Source organism: Mus pahari, chromosome 17 (assembly GCF_900095145.1).
Source record: "Mus pahari chromosome 17, PAHARI_EIJ_v1.1, whole genome shotgun sequence".
NCBI classification, from domain to species: domain Eukaryota; kingdom Metazoa; phylum Chordata; class Mammalia; order Rodentia; family Muridae; genus Mus; species Mus pahari.
The window spans coordinates 65,154,303-65,171,444 of NC_034606.1; the positions used below are offsets into that span (position 1 = coordinate 65,154,303).

General features: G+C 50.9%; 2 protein-coding genes across 3 annotated transcripts in view; both read right to left on the minus strand.

The window, feature by feature from the left end:
* Smagp (small cell adhesion glycoprotein) overlaps window positions 1-3,731 on the minus strand; it is a 15,728-nt gene extending 11,997 nt beyond the window's left edge. Inside the window, exons 1-2 of one of the 2 annotated variants that reach the window (XM_021216328.2) lie at window positions 3,357-3,731; window positions 2,596-2,659 (exon numbers count right to left, since the gene is read on the minus strand). In XM_021216328.2, the coding sequence (XP_021071987.1) occupies window positions 2,596-2,629 (34 nt within the window). In that variant the 5' untranslated portion in view covers window positions 2,630-2,659; window positions 3,357-3,731. Of the gene's footprint in view, window positions 1-2,595; window positions 2,660-3,166 lie in introns of both variants that reach the window. The other variant, XM_021216327.2, reaches the window with a different exon arrangement.
* Window positions 3,732-7,417: 3,686 nt separating this feature from the next.
* Window positions 7,418-17,142, minus strand: part of Bin2 (bridging integrator 2) — a 27,895-nt gene continuing 18,170 nt past the window's right edge. Inside the window, exons 7-11 of the mRNA XM_021217267.2 lie at window positions 16,879-16,964; window positions 15,012-15,087; window positions 13,984-14,066; window positions 11,354-12,107; window positions 7,418-7,758 (exon numbers count right to left, since the gene is read on the minus strand). Of these exons, the coding sequence (XP_021072926.1) occupies window positions 7,729-7,758; window positions 11,354-12,107; window positions 13,984-14,066; window positions 15,012-15,087; window positions 16,879-16,964 (1,029 nt within the window). The 3' untranslated portion in view covers window positions 7,418-7,728. The remainder of the gene's footprint in view (window positions 7,759-11,353; window positions 12,108-13,983; window positions 14,067-15,011; window positions 15,088-16,878; window positions 16,965-17,142) is intronic.

Consider the following 17,142-nt stretch of genomic DNA (forward strand, 5'->3'; position numbering starts at 1 on the left):
TCTGTATAGCCCTGGCTGTCCTGGAACTCACTTTGTAGACCAGGCTGGCCTCGAACTCAGAAATCCACCTGCCTCTGCCTCCCGAGTGCTGGCATTAAAGGTGTGTGCCACCACGCCTGGCTTGGTTTTGTTTTTTAAATCACTGAAAATTTCTTAACTTTCTTAAACTCAGATTTTGTTTTTCGATAAAATGAGAATAAAACCTTCTCGGTGTAGTGAGAAAACCGTTCAGTGTAAAGTGCTGAGTATGTAGCATGACACCTGGGAGGAGGCCATTGTGAACTCTGGGTGGCATGGGATGGGCTTTACCTTGTGGGGTGGCCAGACTTTCTGAGACAGGGTTCTGACTAACTGCAGATGGCCAGCAGCTTGGTCCACAATAATCTCAGGGGCCCATGACAAGGTCTTTTAATGACTTAAATTTCCTTTAAAGTCAAGGTAATAAATAATACTAAAATTGCCATATCAGCCAATTAATCATTCATTACAATATCTTCATCCATAAGTACTCATTGTTATAGTCATTATTATATTAATGCTATATACAAGATCTTATCTTGGCATTGAAAAACATATTTTAAACTTTTTTTTTTTTTTTTTAGAAAAAATAAAAAAATAAAGGAAGAGCCCCAGACAAAGGTATCAACAGCCTGAGAGCCCAACAGTGCAGGTGATCCAGCACTAGTGAACTAGGGGATCTTGACTGACGAAGGTGGATAAGTACAAGCTGGGGTGCCCAGGAGCTGGGCCCTGCACCCCATCCCACAGGGAATCCTGGCTGACCACTAGCAGTCTCTCTTGTGCTTGGATGTATGTTTGCTCAGACCTAGAGGGCAGGAAACTGTGTGCTGTATCCTACAAGTCCACCCACCCAGGCCACTTGTTGAACCAAGAACACACAACTCGGCAACAGTGTAATACTATGATTTAAAAACATGCAAGGAGCCAGTGAGTTGGCCGGTAGGTGAAGGCACCTGCTGCCAAGCCCGACCCCAGTTAGATCCCAGAAACCCACGTGGTGGAAGCAGACAACTGACTCCAGAAAGTTGTCCTTTGGCCTCTAGCATGTTCGAGCTGAGGAGGAAGAACACACAAGTGTATACAGACACACACGTGTACAACATGAATAAATAAATGTTTAAGAAATGGACATAGTCTCCAACAAGACACTTTTCTCCAGATGCCCAGGTGACCAACCCACAAGCACAAGAACATGCTTGGACATCACTAGTCACTAGGGAAACAAAGTCACAACGAGACACCATCTCCCACCCACTAATACACTAGTATTACACTTGCCCTGAATAACACACATATGTTAGAGAGGATGTGGAGAAATCAGAACCTTTGTTTGCTGCTGGTAGGGATATAAATAACACAGCTACTATGAAAAACTCTTATCATGCATGGTTCTTTTAAAATACATCAATTGCTATATATTAACAACAATTCCACTTCTGGATGTATATCCGAAAAGATTGAAAGCAACAGTAACTATCAGACACTGGCTTAAGTGTGCTAAACAAATGTATGGAATATTAGTTAGATTTAAAACGAACATGCTACAGCATGGGTGACTCTTGAAGCATAGTGCTAGATAAAATAACCAAAGACGAAGGGGTAAACACTGAGCCTCACTCTTCTATAGAGACTTTGTTGCAAAGCTCACCTCCCACTCCTGAGCCTTTACCCACCAGCCTGAAGGTCTGTTCTCCGTTCCTCTTTGCCCACCACTTCTCACCAAGCAGCAGTCTGAATCACATGCCCCACTAGTTCCAGGAGAAACTGCCTCAGATTTGCCTTTCCCGGGGTTCTCCCCCCCCCCCCGACTTCATATCAGCAAAAACAGTGGCACCCAAAGTGTACGTTTGTTCTATACATAAGAAAACAGAGGACTACAGATCACAAGTTAGTTCCTCCCACACCCAGGCTGGCACAAGGTGAAACCAATTAATATGTAAATATCCATCAGCGCGCCAGAACCAGCCAGATTAGGAGAGACTCAATTCACCACCTGGCTCCTAGAATTTTTAAACACACCCCACATCCCTCTAGCCCAGGCTAGACTTGAATTCACGATTTAGCTGAGGATAACCTTGAATTTCTGGTACTCCCTCCTCTACGTCCCAAGTTGCTGGGATTGCAGGCACAGTCCATCAAAATGGGTTTCATCTTGCTGGACTCATTCGGTCCTGTGGACCGAACCCATGCTTGGCAAGTTCACTACCAATTAAGCGACATCAGGAGACCTTTAGAAGATACCCCTCTTTCTCCTTTATTTAACTACTGGGGTGAATGTAAAAATGGCTCCTTTGGGAATCAAAGAACTTCCTAAGCCCAGGAGACTCGCAGTGTTTGGAACTGGCCCGGTCCGGGCTTGAGAATAAAATAGCGCAAAAGGGCACACTGAGGTTGAATTGTTTCCTTGGAGCTTTTTCCTGAGTGAGGCCCTGCGACGGGTTGGTAGGGGTAGGGTGGGGTGGGGATGGGTAAGTCTTCCAGTCTACACAGAGTGAGGCCTCGCGGAATTCCAAGGCCTGTTCTGGGGTGGGAATTCTTGAACAGTTCCCCTATTCCATGACTTCCATCACCTACCTTCAGGAGAAGGTGTGGCCGGTAGGTTGTTCATCGTTGCAGAGGGCAGACGGTAGGGTCAGATCTGTGGGAAGAAGGACGGACAAGAAAGAGGTGGACGGGGACTGGTGAGATGGCTCAGTGGGTAAGAGCACCCGACTGCTCTTCCGAAGGTCCGGAGTTCAAATCCCAGCAACCACATGGTGGCTCACAACCATCTGTAACATGATCTGACGCTCTCTTCTGGAGTGTCTGAAGACAACTGCAGTGTACTTACATATAATAAATAAATAAATCTTTAAAAAAAAAGAAGAAAGAGGTGGACGGGCTCCCGAGGTTGCAGGGCTTGGAGATCCCTGGAGAGCCTCGGCCTCAGGTTTTCCCCGGGTCCCTTCCCCTGGATAGATCCCCTCTCTTCCTTTCGGTTCTAATCAGCTTCCATAAACAAATCCTTCCCCCAAGAGCTGACCCTGGTCGCGGGGTCGGGGGATGGGTGGTGTTGGTGACCCTTTCCCCAGGCCTGGAAAAGTTAAGCAAGGGTCGGCCCAGTTGCGCCCAAGAGCGATCCGGGTCCCTTAACCACCTGCATTACCTGGGCTTCCAGGGCTAGGAGCCCCGCCGAGCCGTCCGCGAGGTCCGCCCCGCTCCCCGGGGACCCCGCGTGCCCCGGCCCCGCGCCCTGGCCGTCGAGTGTCCCCGCTGCCGCGCAGTACCCGTGCGGGTCTGGTCGCAGGCGCGCGGCGGCCGAGTGCGGGCTCCGGGCTTCCGCGCAGCGCGCTCACCTTTCCAGTCCGACGGGCGGGCAGGGCCGGGCGCCGCGCGTCCTTTTGAACTCGCCGGGGTGGGAGCGGCCGAGAGTCGCCCGGGCCGCGCCCGGGACCCCGCGCCGAGCGGCCGGCGAGCCCGGGCCGCGGTGGGAGGGACAGGAAGGAGCGCAGGGCCGCCCTCAGCAGGTTTCCCCCGGGAGGAAAGGCCACTGTCCGAATCCGCTCCGCCCCCGGGCCGGGCTCCGCGGGGGTCGGCGGCGCCAGCTGTAGGGCGAGCGAGGGGCGTGTCCCGCGGGAGTTCAGTCACGCGTGGGCCCTCTGGAGTCCGCGACTGCGGGGCGACTTAACCGATCACCTCTCGGGGCCACCTGGACCTTCCGCGTGCGATCTTCCCAGGAGGCGGTGGAGCGTGGAGAGGGTAGGAGGTGTGGCTGTAGGCTGTTTAGGATTAAAAGCTCCAGCGCAAGTGCTTGCCAGCTGGGTGGCTGTGGGCACATTCCTGAACACCTCGGTAGTCGGTTTCCTCATCCCTAAAATGGGGACTGAAAGTGGCAATTCCTGTAAAGCCGTTTTACAACCCTGGTCCTAGCCCGAGGCAAGCGCCTTGATTTAAATATTCATCAGTGCTGTACTTTTGCTGCTGTTTGACTCACGTCAGTGACAGGAAATGCTCCCAAATTAACTAGAGGAACTCGTTGACTAAGAGGATGTAATTCTATATAACAGGCTCTGGAGGTGGCCCCGCTGTGTAAGCTAGCACAGGTTACTTCTGATTCTCTGGGCGAAGCTGTATGAACTCAAGAGTGTTACTGCGGAGCTCCAGTGAGTTGCCTAGAACCTCACCTAGCGCATGATAATGTGTTCAATAAACACTGACCATCGTTATCTGGGTAACTCACTGAGGGCCGGACCTGACCAATCACACTTGGCTTTCATGTCCCCCCCCCTTTTTTTTTTTCTTTAAAATATAACCTTTAAAAGTTTGCTTCGGTGGAGAGGGGTTAGCTGGAGAAAGGCTCCCAGTAGTTCACAACCTCCTGTGATTCAGTCTCAGGAGATCTTGATGCCCTCTTCTGGCCTCCACCGGCACCCGCAGGCTCACTTAAAACTATTTGCTGGGACTGATGAGAAGGCTCAGCCAGTGAAGCCGCCTAACTACCTTGTAAACCTGACAACCGAGTTTCCCAGAAACCACACGCTGGACTCAGGTTTGGACCCACTGCCTCAGCTTTGGTATTGCTGGGACGACTGGTTGGCACATTACACCCAGCCTATACTCAGACGCAGCCTGTCAACACTGTCCTTCAGAGTCTGGGGGCAGGGACTCAGAATGAATGCATCTGTGTCAGACCTCCATAAGGAGTCAAGTGAATTGATGCCGGACACAGCCTCACATGGACAGCCAGCCAGTCTTCTCCAAGAGTGAAACTTAAGCCTCGGAAACTGGAGCAGCCGTGCTTTTGTCAACAGACCTCTAGGGACATCAGGGCAGACAAGAGACAGGTGACATTTATCTTCGCCTGGCTTTGTTGGCTTCCTTGTGCTTCTACTGGGGTGGCAGTCTTCTGTGTCCTTGCCTTTTTCCTGGATGATGTCTGGGCAAGCTGTTCAGTTCCTGGCTGAGACTGTCCACACAACCCAAGGCCGTGGGCCCTTTCCTGCCCCTTGGACGCCTTGACGGGATCGCAGTAAAGTGCCACGCTCACAGCAGAGTACATTTCCCACTCTAGCTGTGCCTCTGTTGTAGCAGTTACTGACATATCCCCCCATCAGATGGGAAGTCCTACAACTTGGCCATGGCCTACTCCCCCAAAGAGTTCCCGTATTATTGGGGGGAAGACAAAGACAAAGCAAACCCCATAAGCAAAAGGCTTGAACTGGGTTTCTCCAGATTTTTTTTTTTTTTTTTTTTTTTTTTTGACAGCAGCCCCTGTATCACGTAGCAAAGGATGACCTTGAAGTTCTGGTCCTCCCACCCTCGCTCCGAGGACTGATCTTGCAGGTGTCTGCCCACCTGTCTGATTTATGTGGCGCTGGGGAATCAAATCCAGGGCTTCGAGGATGTTAGACAAGCATGCTGCCAACTCAAGTGCCCGTGAAGCCTGAGGGTTTGTCAGATGGTGAACTTGAAGCCAAGGTGTCTATATTCCCAGCCCATTCTTACCCTTCCATGACGCCCTAGTTAGCCTGGAGTAATGATCCTGGCTGCCACAGGAGGGAATGCTTGGGAGAGCTAGGTGGGTTATTTGAGGATCTCTCAGGAAGTGCCCTCCCAGGACTGCTGTAGAGAGGAGAGAGCTGTGAAGGACATTCTTTCAAAACGAGAGAAAGAGGGCTTGGTTTCGGAAGAAGCTGATTCCTAAGGGTTTGGGTGCAGGAAGCCCCGACACGGACCCTCCATTACAGTGTGTGCTTGCTTGCTTGCTTATCCCGGGCCACGGTGTGGGAACCTACACGTTCATCACAGGGCCAGGAAGGACTGTCCTCCAGAGGCCCGTGCTGGATAGAGCCAGGCTCATCTGCACTCTGTGCTTTCTGTGCATCAAAGGGTTTGGGGAAGTATTGATCAAGGAAGCATTTTCTTGATGGATGAAAAAATACCTCGGTTACCAGCCTCTCCCCGTGCTGGACAGTATAGTGTACACAAAAGTAGAATGGAAAAATTACTCTCAGATATAAACACAGAACCCCAGCTCCTATGTGGATGAACTTACTGGAAAATCCTGTATCTGCCTCCAATTCTTTGTGTCCTGCGTTAGGGGACCGTGGGCCCTCTAGAATTGGTGTTTGTAGCTCAGGACATAATTGATGTACAATAAACAGTCCATAATAGCACTGTACAGTTGGATGAGTCTCCGCCCATGTACACACCCACCCAATGACCCTCGTAACAGTAAAAATTATGATGGTTTGTTATTACTATCAAAGGCCCCCCTCACCCCCAACCCACCACCTTCCTGTCAACATAGACACCATGTCATATTGTCCCTTGCCCTAGTAGTGGCAGGTACCATTCCTATATCCTTGCTGTAGGATGGCCACACTGTGCAAAAGGAACGAGCCAGTTCTTTCTCCAGTGTACACATATCTGGAGAGGACGTGGCAGCCAGGCAGGCCGTAGCAGTAGCTGAGGCTGGCAGCAGATCTCTCCCCCTCTGTGGATTCCCCAGGCTGGTTGGTCTTGCCTTTCCTGTGCCTAGCTGTCCTTCCAGCAGCTCTGTGAACCACCTACCTGCAAAGGTAATCCTTGCCTACAATCAGAGGATCCGGATAACTGAGGTCTCCTCTGTAGTCATTTCCAGAGAGTGACAGGGCTGGACTCCTGTCTCTCAAGTTTAACCAGTGTGCATTCTCCTCTAAAGCACGTCAGCCCTGGCAGGTCATGGCTGGCGCTGTGTCTCTGTAAGAAGCACATAGGAGGATCTCACAAGGAGTGACTAGTGTGACCTGTCAGCTGTACTGGGAACAAAGGTAGGTTGGGCGTGGCGCACACACTTGTCACCTTAGCCAGTGGAGGCAATGGCAGGATATGTGAGCCAACCCAGGCTACATTGAGACCCTGTTTCAAAAGACCAAAGATGTCTCCATGTGTGTGGGTGGGGGAAGGACGAGGGAACAAAGGCAGAGCAGGTGATAGAGCCCCAGAGCCACTGTGGTTTTTACAAAAGTTTGCTCTGACAGCAAATGACAGCACTTGGCCTGGGACTTCTGACCTTGCATATAATGCCATCCTGGCCGAATTCCTGCCTGTGCCCGCCCCCTACCCCACCCTGTCTTTCATATCTGCATCCATCTGGATGAGACTTTCCTTCACAGGGCACCAGGCTGTGGAGAGGACAGGGCACCAGGCTGTGGAGAGGGCAGCCCTTTCCCACAGTGTCTGCTGCTGTAGGAATGCACTCAGAAAAGCATTCCAGCCAGGAAGCTGGTGACCTGGGGTCAGGGTGTGAAGAAAGCCTTCTGAACCTGGGCAGAAACCATTACCCCGTCTAAGTGGAAAACGGCTGTTCAGGGCAAGACACCACGATTAGTCAAAACCATATTTTATTTAGTAGTGAAAAATGTTTCAGCTCTAACTCTTTGCCAAGTGAGGGGCTAGCTGGACAGATGTCCTCTGACCGTGTGGGCGTGCCCAAGGAGGCTTTTCTGTGGCATCATTACAGCCCTGCTTCTATTATCACTGCTCAAGCCTCTGGTAAAATGCTCCGTGTGTGTGGTGCCCTCCTCCTTCCCTCCAGCTGGTGCAGACGCCAGCAATGGCGGGCGGGTCTCTGAGGGTACGAATTCATACTGCCTGAGAACGTGGCTTGGATGTGGCTTGTACCCTTGGCCTTCTGCTTGAGAAACTTCTCTGGGCAGACGAGCTTAGGTCCTTGGCAGTTGCTCTTCAGAGTTCTGTGTTTTCACTGGTAAATACCTGGGGGGTGGGGGGAAAATACGGTTTGTTAGATGATGGCCTACTTGGGAGGGGTTAAACTTCAGCTTCTTTCTTTTCAATTGTAAGTCATGCAACGCCTATGGCACTGGCCTGGGGTTACCCTGTCACACGTCAGCAGCTATTCTTAGGAGTTGGCACCTTTCACTAGGAGGGCTGCTTAGGTATTTCTCCAGAGTTAAGTAATCTGGACCATTCTGGGTTACCTGTGTTGACTGTGCTGCACTGTAGGTGTGAGTGTGTGTGTAAGTATGTTTTGCATGTTCCCTATAACATCCCTTTTTAAATCAAGTATGCACAGGCTGGGAGAACCCCTATGTGAATGCTGGGCAGGTAGCATGGGGTGCTTAGAATCCCAGCATTCAAACTAGCTCCGTGGCTGGCCAAGGGCAACCTTCACCTGCTCATCTTCCTGCTCCCTCCCAGCTACTGAGACTACAGGTGTGTGTCGCTGTGCTTGGTCTATGTGCTACTGAAGAGTGAACCAGGGCTTCGTGTATGCTCGGCGAGCGCTCGCTGTCTGAGCGGCATCCCCAGGGCGCCTTACTTCTTGCTGAGGCTCCGGTGTTTTCCTCAGATCTGCAGAGAGGTGAACTTCAGGGCTGTGGCCCCACGAGGGCAACAGTTCTACTAGCGAGAGAAGCTCAGCTGCCTGGGTCTCTGTGGAAGGTCTTGTGGGCCTTATAGTTTCCCAAGGCCATAAACAATACAAAGGGCAAACATCTTATACCATTTCTCTGAGCTCTCCTCTTAAAAAAAAGGAAAAAAAGATTTTGAGGGAGTCATGGCTGGCAGGCCAGAAAGTCAAGTCTTTGGATTGTAGATGTTGTTCCTCGACCAGACACACCTCACAACTGTAATCTGTGTGGCTGGCTCTTGTACACAAATCTACAAGGGAGTGTTCCAACTACTGCTGGGCACTTTTAGGTTGGCTGTCCTCAGGAGTACATCCAGCTCTTACGTCTCAGTGACCCTAAACCACAAGTAGTCAGTGAGCGGGAGAGGCAAGAGGCATGATGGTTTGTGTGTGTGTGTGTNTGTGTGTGTGTGTGTGTGTGTNTGTGTGTGTGTGTGTGTGTGTGTGTGTGTGTGTGTGTGTGTAGCCAGAAGAGGGTTTCAGATGTCTGCCTCCATCAACTCACAGGCAGTCTCTCCCTAAATCCATGCCTCACAGTTTTTAGCTTTGGCTGGAAGCCCCAGTAGTCTTCCCAGAATCCCCTGAAACCCTGGAGCTGGGGTTCAGGCTCTGTCTGATTCCCAGCTTTCTATGTGGATGAAGTATTTGAACCGCAGTCCTCATGTTTATACAGCAAGTTTAACTGCTGAGATGTATCTCCAGCTCCAGATCTGTTTAGACAGGGTCTCATGTAGTCTCCAGATCGGTTTCAAAGTCACCCCAGGCCTGAGGATGACCTTGAACTTCTGATCCTCCTGCCTCTACCTCTGTGGTGTCGGTGTTACAGGCCTGTGCTACCATGCCTGGCTAATGGAGTGCTAGGTATCAAACCCGGGGCTTATGTATGCCAGGCAAGGACCTAATTTATTTAGCTAAATCCCCAAGTGTTGTTTACTGTCTGAGCCCATTTTCTAGGGAAGAGCCAGGAATATAGTATGGGCTTGCTCAGTGACTGTGGCTGGTGAGTGAATCCTAATGCTGACTGGTCAGCCATCTCACCGTGACCCCTCTACGATGCTCACGGTCACAGTCGCATCAAGGGAGGATGATCGTTGTTGAAGGCAGCCCATTCTGTTGTGCTTTCCCAGACACCGTTACGCTTTTCCTCATCTGGGCCTGGAACTCCAGATCATCCCGCCTTCGTCTTTAGGTACCGTGTCTGGGACCCAGGCGCGTGCCAGCATACCCAGCTCCATCCCACTTTTCAATGTTTTACACATTTGCTTATTTGCTTGTGTGCGCACATGCATGTGTGTGAGTGTGTTAAGAGCACACATGTGCCGTGTCAGGGGATGACTGAGGAGTCAGTTTTTCTCCACAGTTAAGTCTCAGGAATTAAACTCAGTCTTTTGTGGCAAGCACTTTACCTGCTGGCCCGTCTGGTCAGCCCAGTTCTTTCTTCATTAGGATTTGCTTTCCATATGACTTAACATGGGCCTGGAGAGATGACTCAGTAGTTAAGAGCACTGGCTGATCATCCAAAGGACCTAGGTTCGACTCCTAGCACCTACATGGTGGCTCACAACCATCTGTAACTACAGTTCCAGGGGATCCACTGCCCTCTCTGGCACTAGGCACACATACACGGTGCACAGACACAAGTGTAGGCAAAACACTTACATGCATAAAATTTAAAAAAAAAGAAAAAGCAATAACTTTAATAAATTTTGGGGTGAGGGGCTGCAAAAATAACTTAGTGAGAAGAGGCACTTGCTGCCAAACTTGATGACTGGGGTTTGAACCCCAGCAGGCACAGCGTAGTGGAGGAGACTGACTGACTCCTGTCTTCAGACCTCCACACCCAAGCCACCCACGATGCATGTGCACCACCACACACTCACGTGCACAAGAATAAAGAAGCATGTCTAAGAACCAACAGGATAAGGCGGGAGAGCCAGAAGTGGAGGTGCACACCTGTGACCCCAGGACTTGGGAGGCAGAGGCAGGTGAGTTCCCTATGGGTTTCTATGGGTTTGAGGTTAGCCTGGTCTACACAGTGAGTTAGTTCTAGGCCAGCCACAGCTTCACAACAAGACCCTGTCTCAAAGAAAACAAAACAAATAAAAAAATATTCTTAACACTCCTAGTTTTTTTTTTTTTTTTTTTTTAAAGGTGCCCAAGGGTTTTGTCGTTCGCTTGGTCCTGGGTTTGGGATCCAGAGCCGTGAGCCCGGTATTAAGACACTGCACACACAAACCTGAATTCCTAGCCCTGTGAGGAAAACGAGGAGACCCTAAAATACTAACTTGGGGGGAGGGCGTTGGTATGGAACATCTGACTACAGTGAAGATATTTGTAGGCATAGAGTCCCAAACAGAAGGCAGGCATGGGGGTGCATACCTGTACCTCAGAGGTGGGGGGACACTGGGCCTTTGAAGCTTGTCTGATCTACAAAGTGAGGTCCAGAGTTCTAGGCCAGCCAGGGCTATGAGGTGAGTGAGTGTCTTAAAAAAGCAAAATGTAAACAAACAAAAGACAGTTCTCTCAAAGATACCTGCACTGGGTTCTTTTTTTTTTTTTTTTTTTTTTTTGAGACAGGGTTTCTCTGTGTAGCCCTGGCTGTCCTNGAACTCACTCTGTAGACCAGGCTGGCCTTGAACTCAGAAATTCACCTGCCTCTGCCTCCCAAGTGCTGGGATTAAAGGCGTGCGCCACCATGCCTGGTGCTGCACTGTGTTCTTAAAGTGTCTGTCTGTTCCTTTCCCTTAAACCTTATGCTTAAGCCAATATTAAAAAAATTCTATAAAAGCTGGCCTCCAAGGCTCAAGTGTTTAATCCCAGTACTCTGGAGGGGCAGGCAGATCTCTGTAAGTTCCAGGACAGCCTGGTCTACACTGCAAGCTCCAGGACACCAGAGCTACACAAAGAGACTAGAAAAAGGCCAACCAGACCCCCACTTGCCTGGGTGGCGCTCTTGGTGGAGGCGGCATGGGGCTCTTCTGGGCCTGAGCTGCTAGTGCCTTCCTTTTCTCTGGTCTCTGGTGGTTCTGGATTGGAAGAGGCGTCTGAGGAGGCCCTGGGGCTGCACAGCTGCGAGCCCTCTGCAGAACCTGGGGAGCTGCTGGGCCCGCTGCCTGAGGCTCTGGGTGGCGGAGGCCTGCTGGGCGGGGCCGACGTCCTCTGGATGGATGCTGCGCTTTTGCTCTGCTCTGCTCCCTCACTGGAGGCGCGGGCACGGAGGACCACATCTCCTGGGGAAGGAGCATCCTTCCCTGTCTGACCTCTGCCCAGAGACGGAGCTGGGGAGCTCTGAGCAGCTTTCTCCTGGGACTTGACCTCAGCTGCAGGAGAGGCTGGGGCGGGGGTGGGGCCGTTGCAGGCTGGTAGAGGCTCTTCCTCATCCTCCTTGTCTTCCTCGTCTTCCTCGTCCTCCTCGTCCTCCTCGTCCTCCTCCTCTGAAGAGCTTGTTTCTGACTGGGCTTCGTCCACTTCCTCATCCTTTAAGGACTCTTCGCTCTCACAGCTGTCCTCTCCCCCTGCCGCAGAGGTCAGCTCCTCTCCCGCGGCTGAGACAGACTCCCGCTCACTGGTCGCAGAGGGGCTAGTGGGTGAGGTCACCGGGCTGGCGGGACTGGTGGGGCTGGTGGGGCTGACAGGGCTGGGGGCTGCACAGCTTTGTACTGGGGGAGAGATGACTAAGGAGCGTCTGCTGCTGCTGTAGAAGGAAGGACATTCAAATTCACAAGGGTAACACACCTGGGGCCACCTGAACGACCGCAGTAATCACAATCCACACAGCAGCGGAGAGGCATTTATGGTGGCGTTAGAGAGTGGATACAACTGTCAGGTAAGCTTGCTAGAAATAAAGTACCACAACGTTTCATCCACACCACTATCTCAGTTTTATACGAGTATGTGAAGAAAAAGACGTCTGAATCAAGAAACCTTAGAAATATTGACTTTGGCCTGCTCCAACCCTGCTTGTCCTGAGCATGAGGGCAGAGGTGGGGGCGGGAGGAAGAAGAGAGGAACTTGGTTCCCACCCTGTCAGGGATACTTTGTTGACATAAGGCATTTTAAGTTAGGAAGGCTTAAAGGAAGAGCTGGTACCTTCATTATCCTGGGGCACCCATGGAGCCGACAATGAATCCGGGAGAAAGGACAGAACCCTGACTTTCAGTGGTGGAGAAGGGAGAGTGGAGCTTTGGTAATGAAAGAAAACGTCTCCTGAAGTCCTCCCTAAGTGTGATTCCCACTCTTCTTCTGGTCACAGGGCCAGTCTCGGTGCCACCTGGAGCCTTTTGCCAGCTGGCCGTTACTTATCTTTGCCGAATTCCCACTGGCTCTCTAGCCGGTCGGTCAGCACTGCCTACGGAGGCAGGCTTTCTCTAAGTGGGAACAATTGCTTTGGGGGCAACTTGGAAACATCTAACGAGGCTGGGGAAGCCCATCGACTGACCCTGGATTTCAGCAATCCATTCCACACGGATGCTAAAGAAACCCTAAGTAACATTCTTAGGGAGAAATCCATGTGTTTATCGCCAAGAGCATTTGCAATAGCAAAAAAAACCTGGAAAGTTATCCAATGGCTGTTAGCAGGACAGATGATCCATCTCTCATGAACACACATGGTGGGACCAGCCGCAGCCAGGAGAGTCACACCAGCGACATGATTAACTGGATAAACATCTCAAAGGACGCCAGGGGCACAAAAGAGGATGTGCGGCAGTCCAGGACCTGAGAGACTCAGTGAAGAGGACTAGCAGAGCCTGGGCATTCAAGATTACCCCGAGGCTCCCATCTTAAAATCTGCAGAAAGTATAAGTCCATTTTACATGAAGTTTTAAAAGGAAGGCTGGCAGGATGACTCTGGGGCGAAAGGCTCTTGCTGCCAAGCCAGATGAACTGAGTGTGACCCCACATCTCGCAGGTTAGAGAGAACCAACTTCCTTGAGTTGTCCTATGACCTCCACATGTACCTCTGTGGTTCTCGCTCTCCCCCCACATACCCCTCCCTCCCTCCCTCTCTCTCACACACAAAACAAATGTAGTAGAAAAAATTAAAATATTAAAACTATATAAAACAGTATCTTATGTGGATGAATATATGTATAAAATAAAAAAGCAAGATGTGCATAGAAAGCAAGTCCTGCACTTAAGACAGCGGGCACCTTGGGGGGGGGAGGGACAGAGTGAGTGGGGGTGGGGCATTGGGAGCTTCAGCTGTGTTTATAGTAGCTCTTCTCTTTCCAACTCCTTCCTCCATGACAGTTAGCACAGGCTAGCCTGAAACTCTGTGTTACTGCGGCCTGGCTGGTCTCAGATTTATGATTATTTTGGCTTAGGCTCCCGCATGAAAGGCATGGGCCCCTGTGCCCTCAGTCTGGATGGTGGGCGTAGATGACTTGTCTAAATTCTTTCTCTCTAGCCATGCCTGAACTATCTGACAAGATACCAAACAGCTATGAGCAAGAGCACAAGGCAAGGGCTGGCGTGTGGGTAGGGATGGAGACACCACGTGAGGCACATGGGTGACAAGATATTCGTGAAGACACGTGACACACGCGTGAGGTGGGGTCACAGGCGCTCACCTTGACAGGCCCTTCACCACAAAGACTTTGTTGGAATGCTGCTTCTCCAGTTTGCTCATCACTTCGTAGAGATTGTGGTTCAGCTAGAGCCAGGAAGAAAGAGCACAGGTTAGCTAAAGAGAGCCCTGGCCATTTCCTTCCCAGTCAGCTTTCCCAATCAGAACCACCTCTGACCCACCCTGCTACCTTACTCCTTGGTCCATTGTTCCCTGCCTTCCCCCTTCCCTCAAGGTCAAGGTAGAGTCTCCCTCAGGGCAGAGTCTCCCTCAGGGCAGGGTCGGTCTCTCTCTCTCTCTCTCTCTCTCTCTCTCTCTCTCTCTCTCTCTCTCTGGGCAGGGTCTCTCTCAGGGCAGCTCTCTCTTAGGGTAGGTTCTCCTTCACGGAGGTCTTTCCCTCAGGAAAGGATCTTTCTCAGGGTAGGGTCTCTCTCAGGATAGCTCTTTCTCACAGCAGGGTCACCCTCAGGTCAGGTTTTGACTGGAGGGTGTCCCTTTCCTTTTCTCAGGTGACCCAGGGGATGACAGTTCGTGCTAACATCAAGTAAATCTTAAGTTAGTGGTGCACTGTGGAGAGATCTGCGTCTGTCTGTGAATGTGATATGGAAGCAGTGTAGAATCCTGTAACATCACAGCAGAAACACCTTCACAAGGTCACAGTCTATGGCTGCCTGTCACGGACACTGGACACACTCCACCTGAAACACGACTTGTGTTTGAGTGCCACCCTCCCGACCCTAGCAACAGCCCGAGGCTTCCCTTCCATAGGCCCACCTCCTCATTCATGCGGGGGTAGGGGGGGTTGGGTTTAGATGCATCTGTTCTGTCAGTTAAGGAAGATGGACCCTCAGAGAGTGCACAGATGTACATTTAACTGCACGCAGCAAATTCAAGCAAGGGCTATCATCTCATCAGGGGACAAAAGCCAGACTCTGTTCCCAATGAGTCTCTAAAGACATTGTCAAAGTGAGACCTACCATGGATTCACTAGAGATTCCCACTGAGGAGCCTCAGTTGGCCAGTGTTTCTCACCTTGCTCATCTCCCTGTAGAAGACATCTCTCAGGTTGGAAATGTTTTGGAAGACGGTCACATAGCAGCCAATACGACTACGAGGAAAGACACAAGCACATGTGAGGGTGGTAGGGAGCCCTGCTAGCCACCAGGGCTCTCCAGAGAACGGCGGCTACCATCCTGGACAAGGATGTTCTGGAATCTGATTCAGGACAGCTGGGCCAGGAGCACAGAGAGCTCAGGGGAGACAAATTAGCCCAGGCTGACACTGACATTACTAGACTAATTCTAGTTTCAAAGTTACCTGGCTGGGTGTGGCAGCACATGCCAGTGCTTGGGAGGCAGAGGCAAGTGGTCTCTATGAGTTCAAAGCCAACCAGTGCTACATAGCGAGACACTGTTCTCTTTCCCTCTCTCTCCACCCCCTCTCTCTCACACACACACTCACACTCACACATACACACACACACACACACACACACACAAAAGATATCAGTTTTGAGCTTTTGAGATATTAATATAGAAGCTGCTTGCGGAATTTTTTAGAGAGCTGTAAAAATGTAAGGCCACATCATTAAAATTAGTATAATAAATAGCCATTCTTTCCTTTCATCAATACACGACCTCTATGCATATATATTGCAACAGAATCCTCCTATAAGCAAACCAGAAAGTTTGTATCTGTAACAGAGCAGAGCAGAGCAGAGGCTCTGCCCCGTGCCCTTGCTGAGAGCATTTCAGGTCTAACTAGAGTCTGATTCTGATGGAGAATCCTGTGGGAAACTGCCCGACTCTAGGCTAGGACCAGAGCTCAGGATGTCCTAGCCAACCTATCTTAGCCCGTCCGTGTGGAATCCCTGCCGCTAACCGCAGAGCTTGGCTTCTGTAAGCTGGTTGTTCTGGCACCTGCCGGTCAAGATGCCAGAACATGCTGGCCAGTGGTGGCGCATGCCTTTAGTCCTACCTAGCACTTGGGAGGCAGAGGCAGGTGAATTTCTGAGTTCAAGGCCAGCCTGGTCTATAGAGTGAGTTCCAGGACAGCCAGGGCTATACAGAGAAACCCTGTCTCAAAAAAGAATCAAAAAGTTAAATTAAAAAAAAATAATAAAAGGAGGCCAGGCCAGAACATGGTTTCTGCCTTCAAGACCCCACATTCTGGACGCTCATGGCTACCCTCAGGTCCCCAAATACATGGCTATGGTCCCAGCTGGCTGAAATAAAGGCTTTCAAGTGGATAAAACTATGTCTGAACAGTCATCTTTGGTGGGCTACCCATAACACACTGAAAGAAACTGTTTTTCCATTCTGTTGAAACCTGGAGACACATAAATGTAGTCAATAAAAAAAACCTAAATCATCATAGCTTAGCATGTTGTCATGCCTGTAATCCTGGCACCTGGGAGGTCCAGATAGGATGCTCAAACATCCATGGCCAGCCTGGGCCACAGGGCTAGCCTCTAGAACAGCTATAGGAGGAAAACTGTATGCAGTACAGTATCCTGCTGCAACTCTATTAAAGCACACTTGGTGCGACAGAAATGAGATGCAAGTGAAGTTTCTCTTCCACTGTGCAAAATAAATCTAGACTGTCTACCAGGAAGGCATATCCCCGCCTTGTGGATGACAAAGCACTTTCCAGACAAGGTCTCTCCTACCCAACCAACACCTTAGCCTCAAACCTGAAAAGCTGGTGGGGCAGGGGTAGTGATCTGTGTCACAAGTCTAGAGCGATAAGGATGCCTGCTAATCACACAGGCCTCTGCAGGCCGGAGGCAGCATCCCACTCTCAGACCAGGGCTCATCCCACGAGGTCCATATCTGCACCATCAGGTGCTCTGTGATCTGCTGACCTAAGCAGCTTGCCCGTCCTGAATGTCAGTCGTCACCTGTTATAAAGAATAGGCAGCTCCTCCAGGAGTTCCTGGTTCAGATCTTCAAATACAATCTGGGCCTTGCTGAAGTCTTCCTCTGCCTAGATGAGAGAACAAGGAACTGGGGGCTGCTCCTCCATGCTCCCTGCCCTGACCCTCCTCCACCCCCTGCCCTGACCCTCCTCCACCCTCCTGCCCAGACCCTCCTCCATCCCCTGCCCAGACCCTCCTCCACCCCCTGCCCAGACCCTTCTCCACCCCCTGCCCAGACCCTCCTCC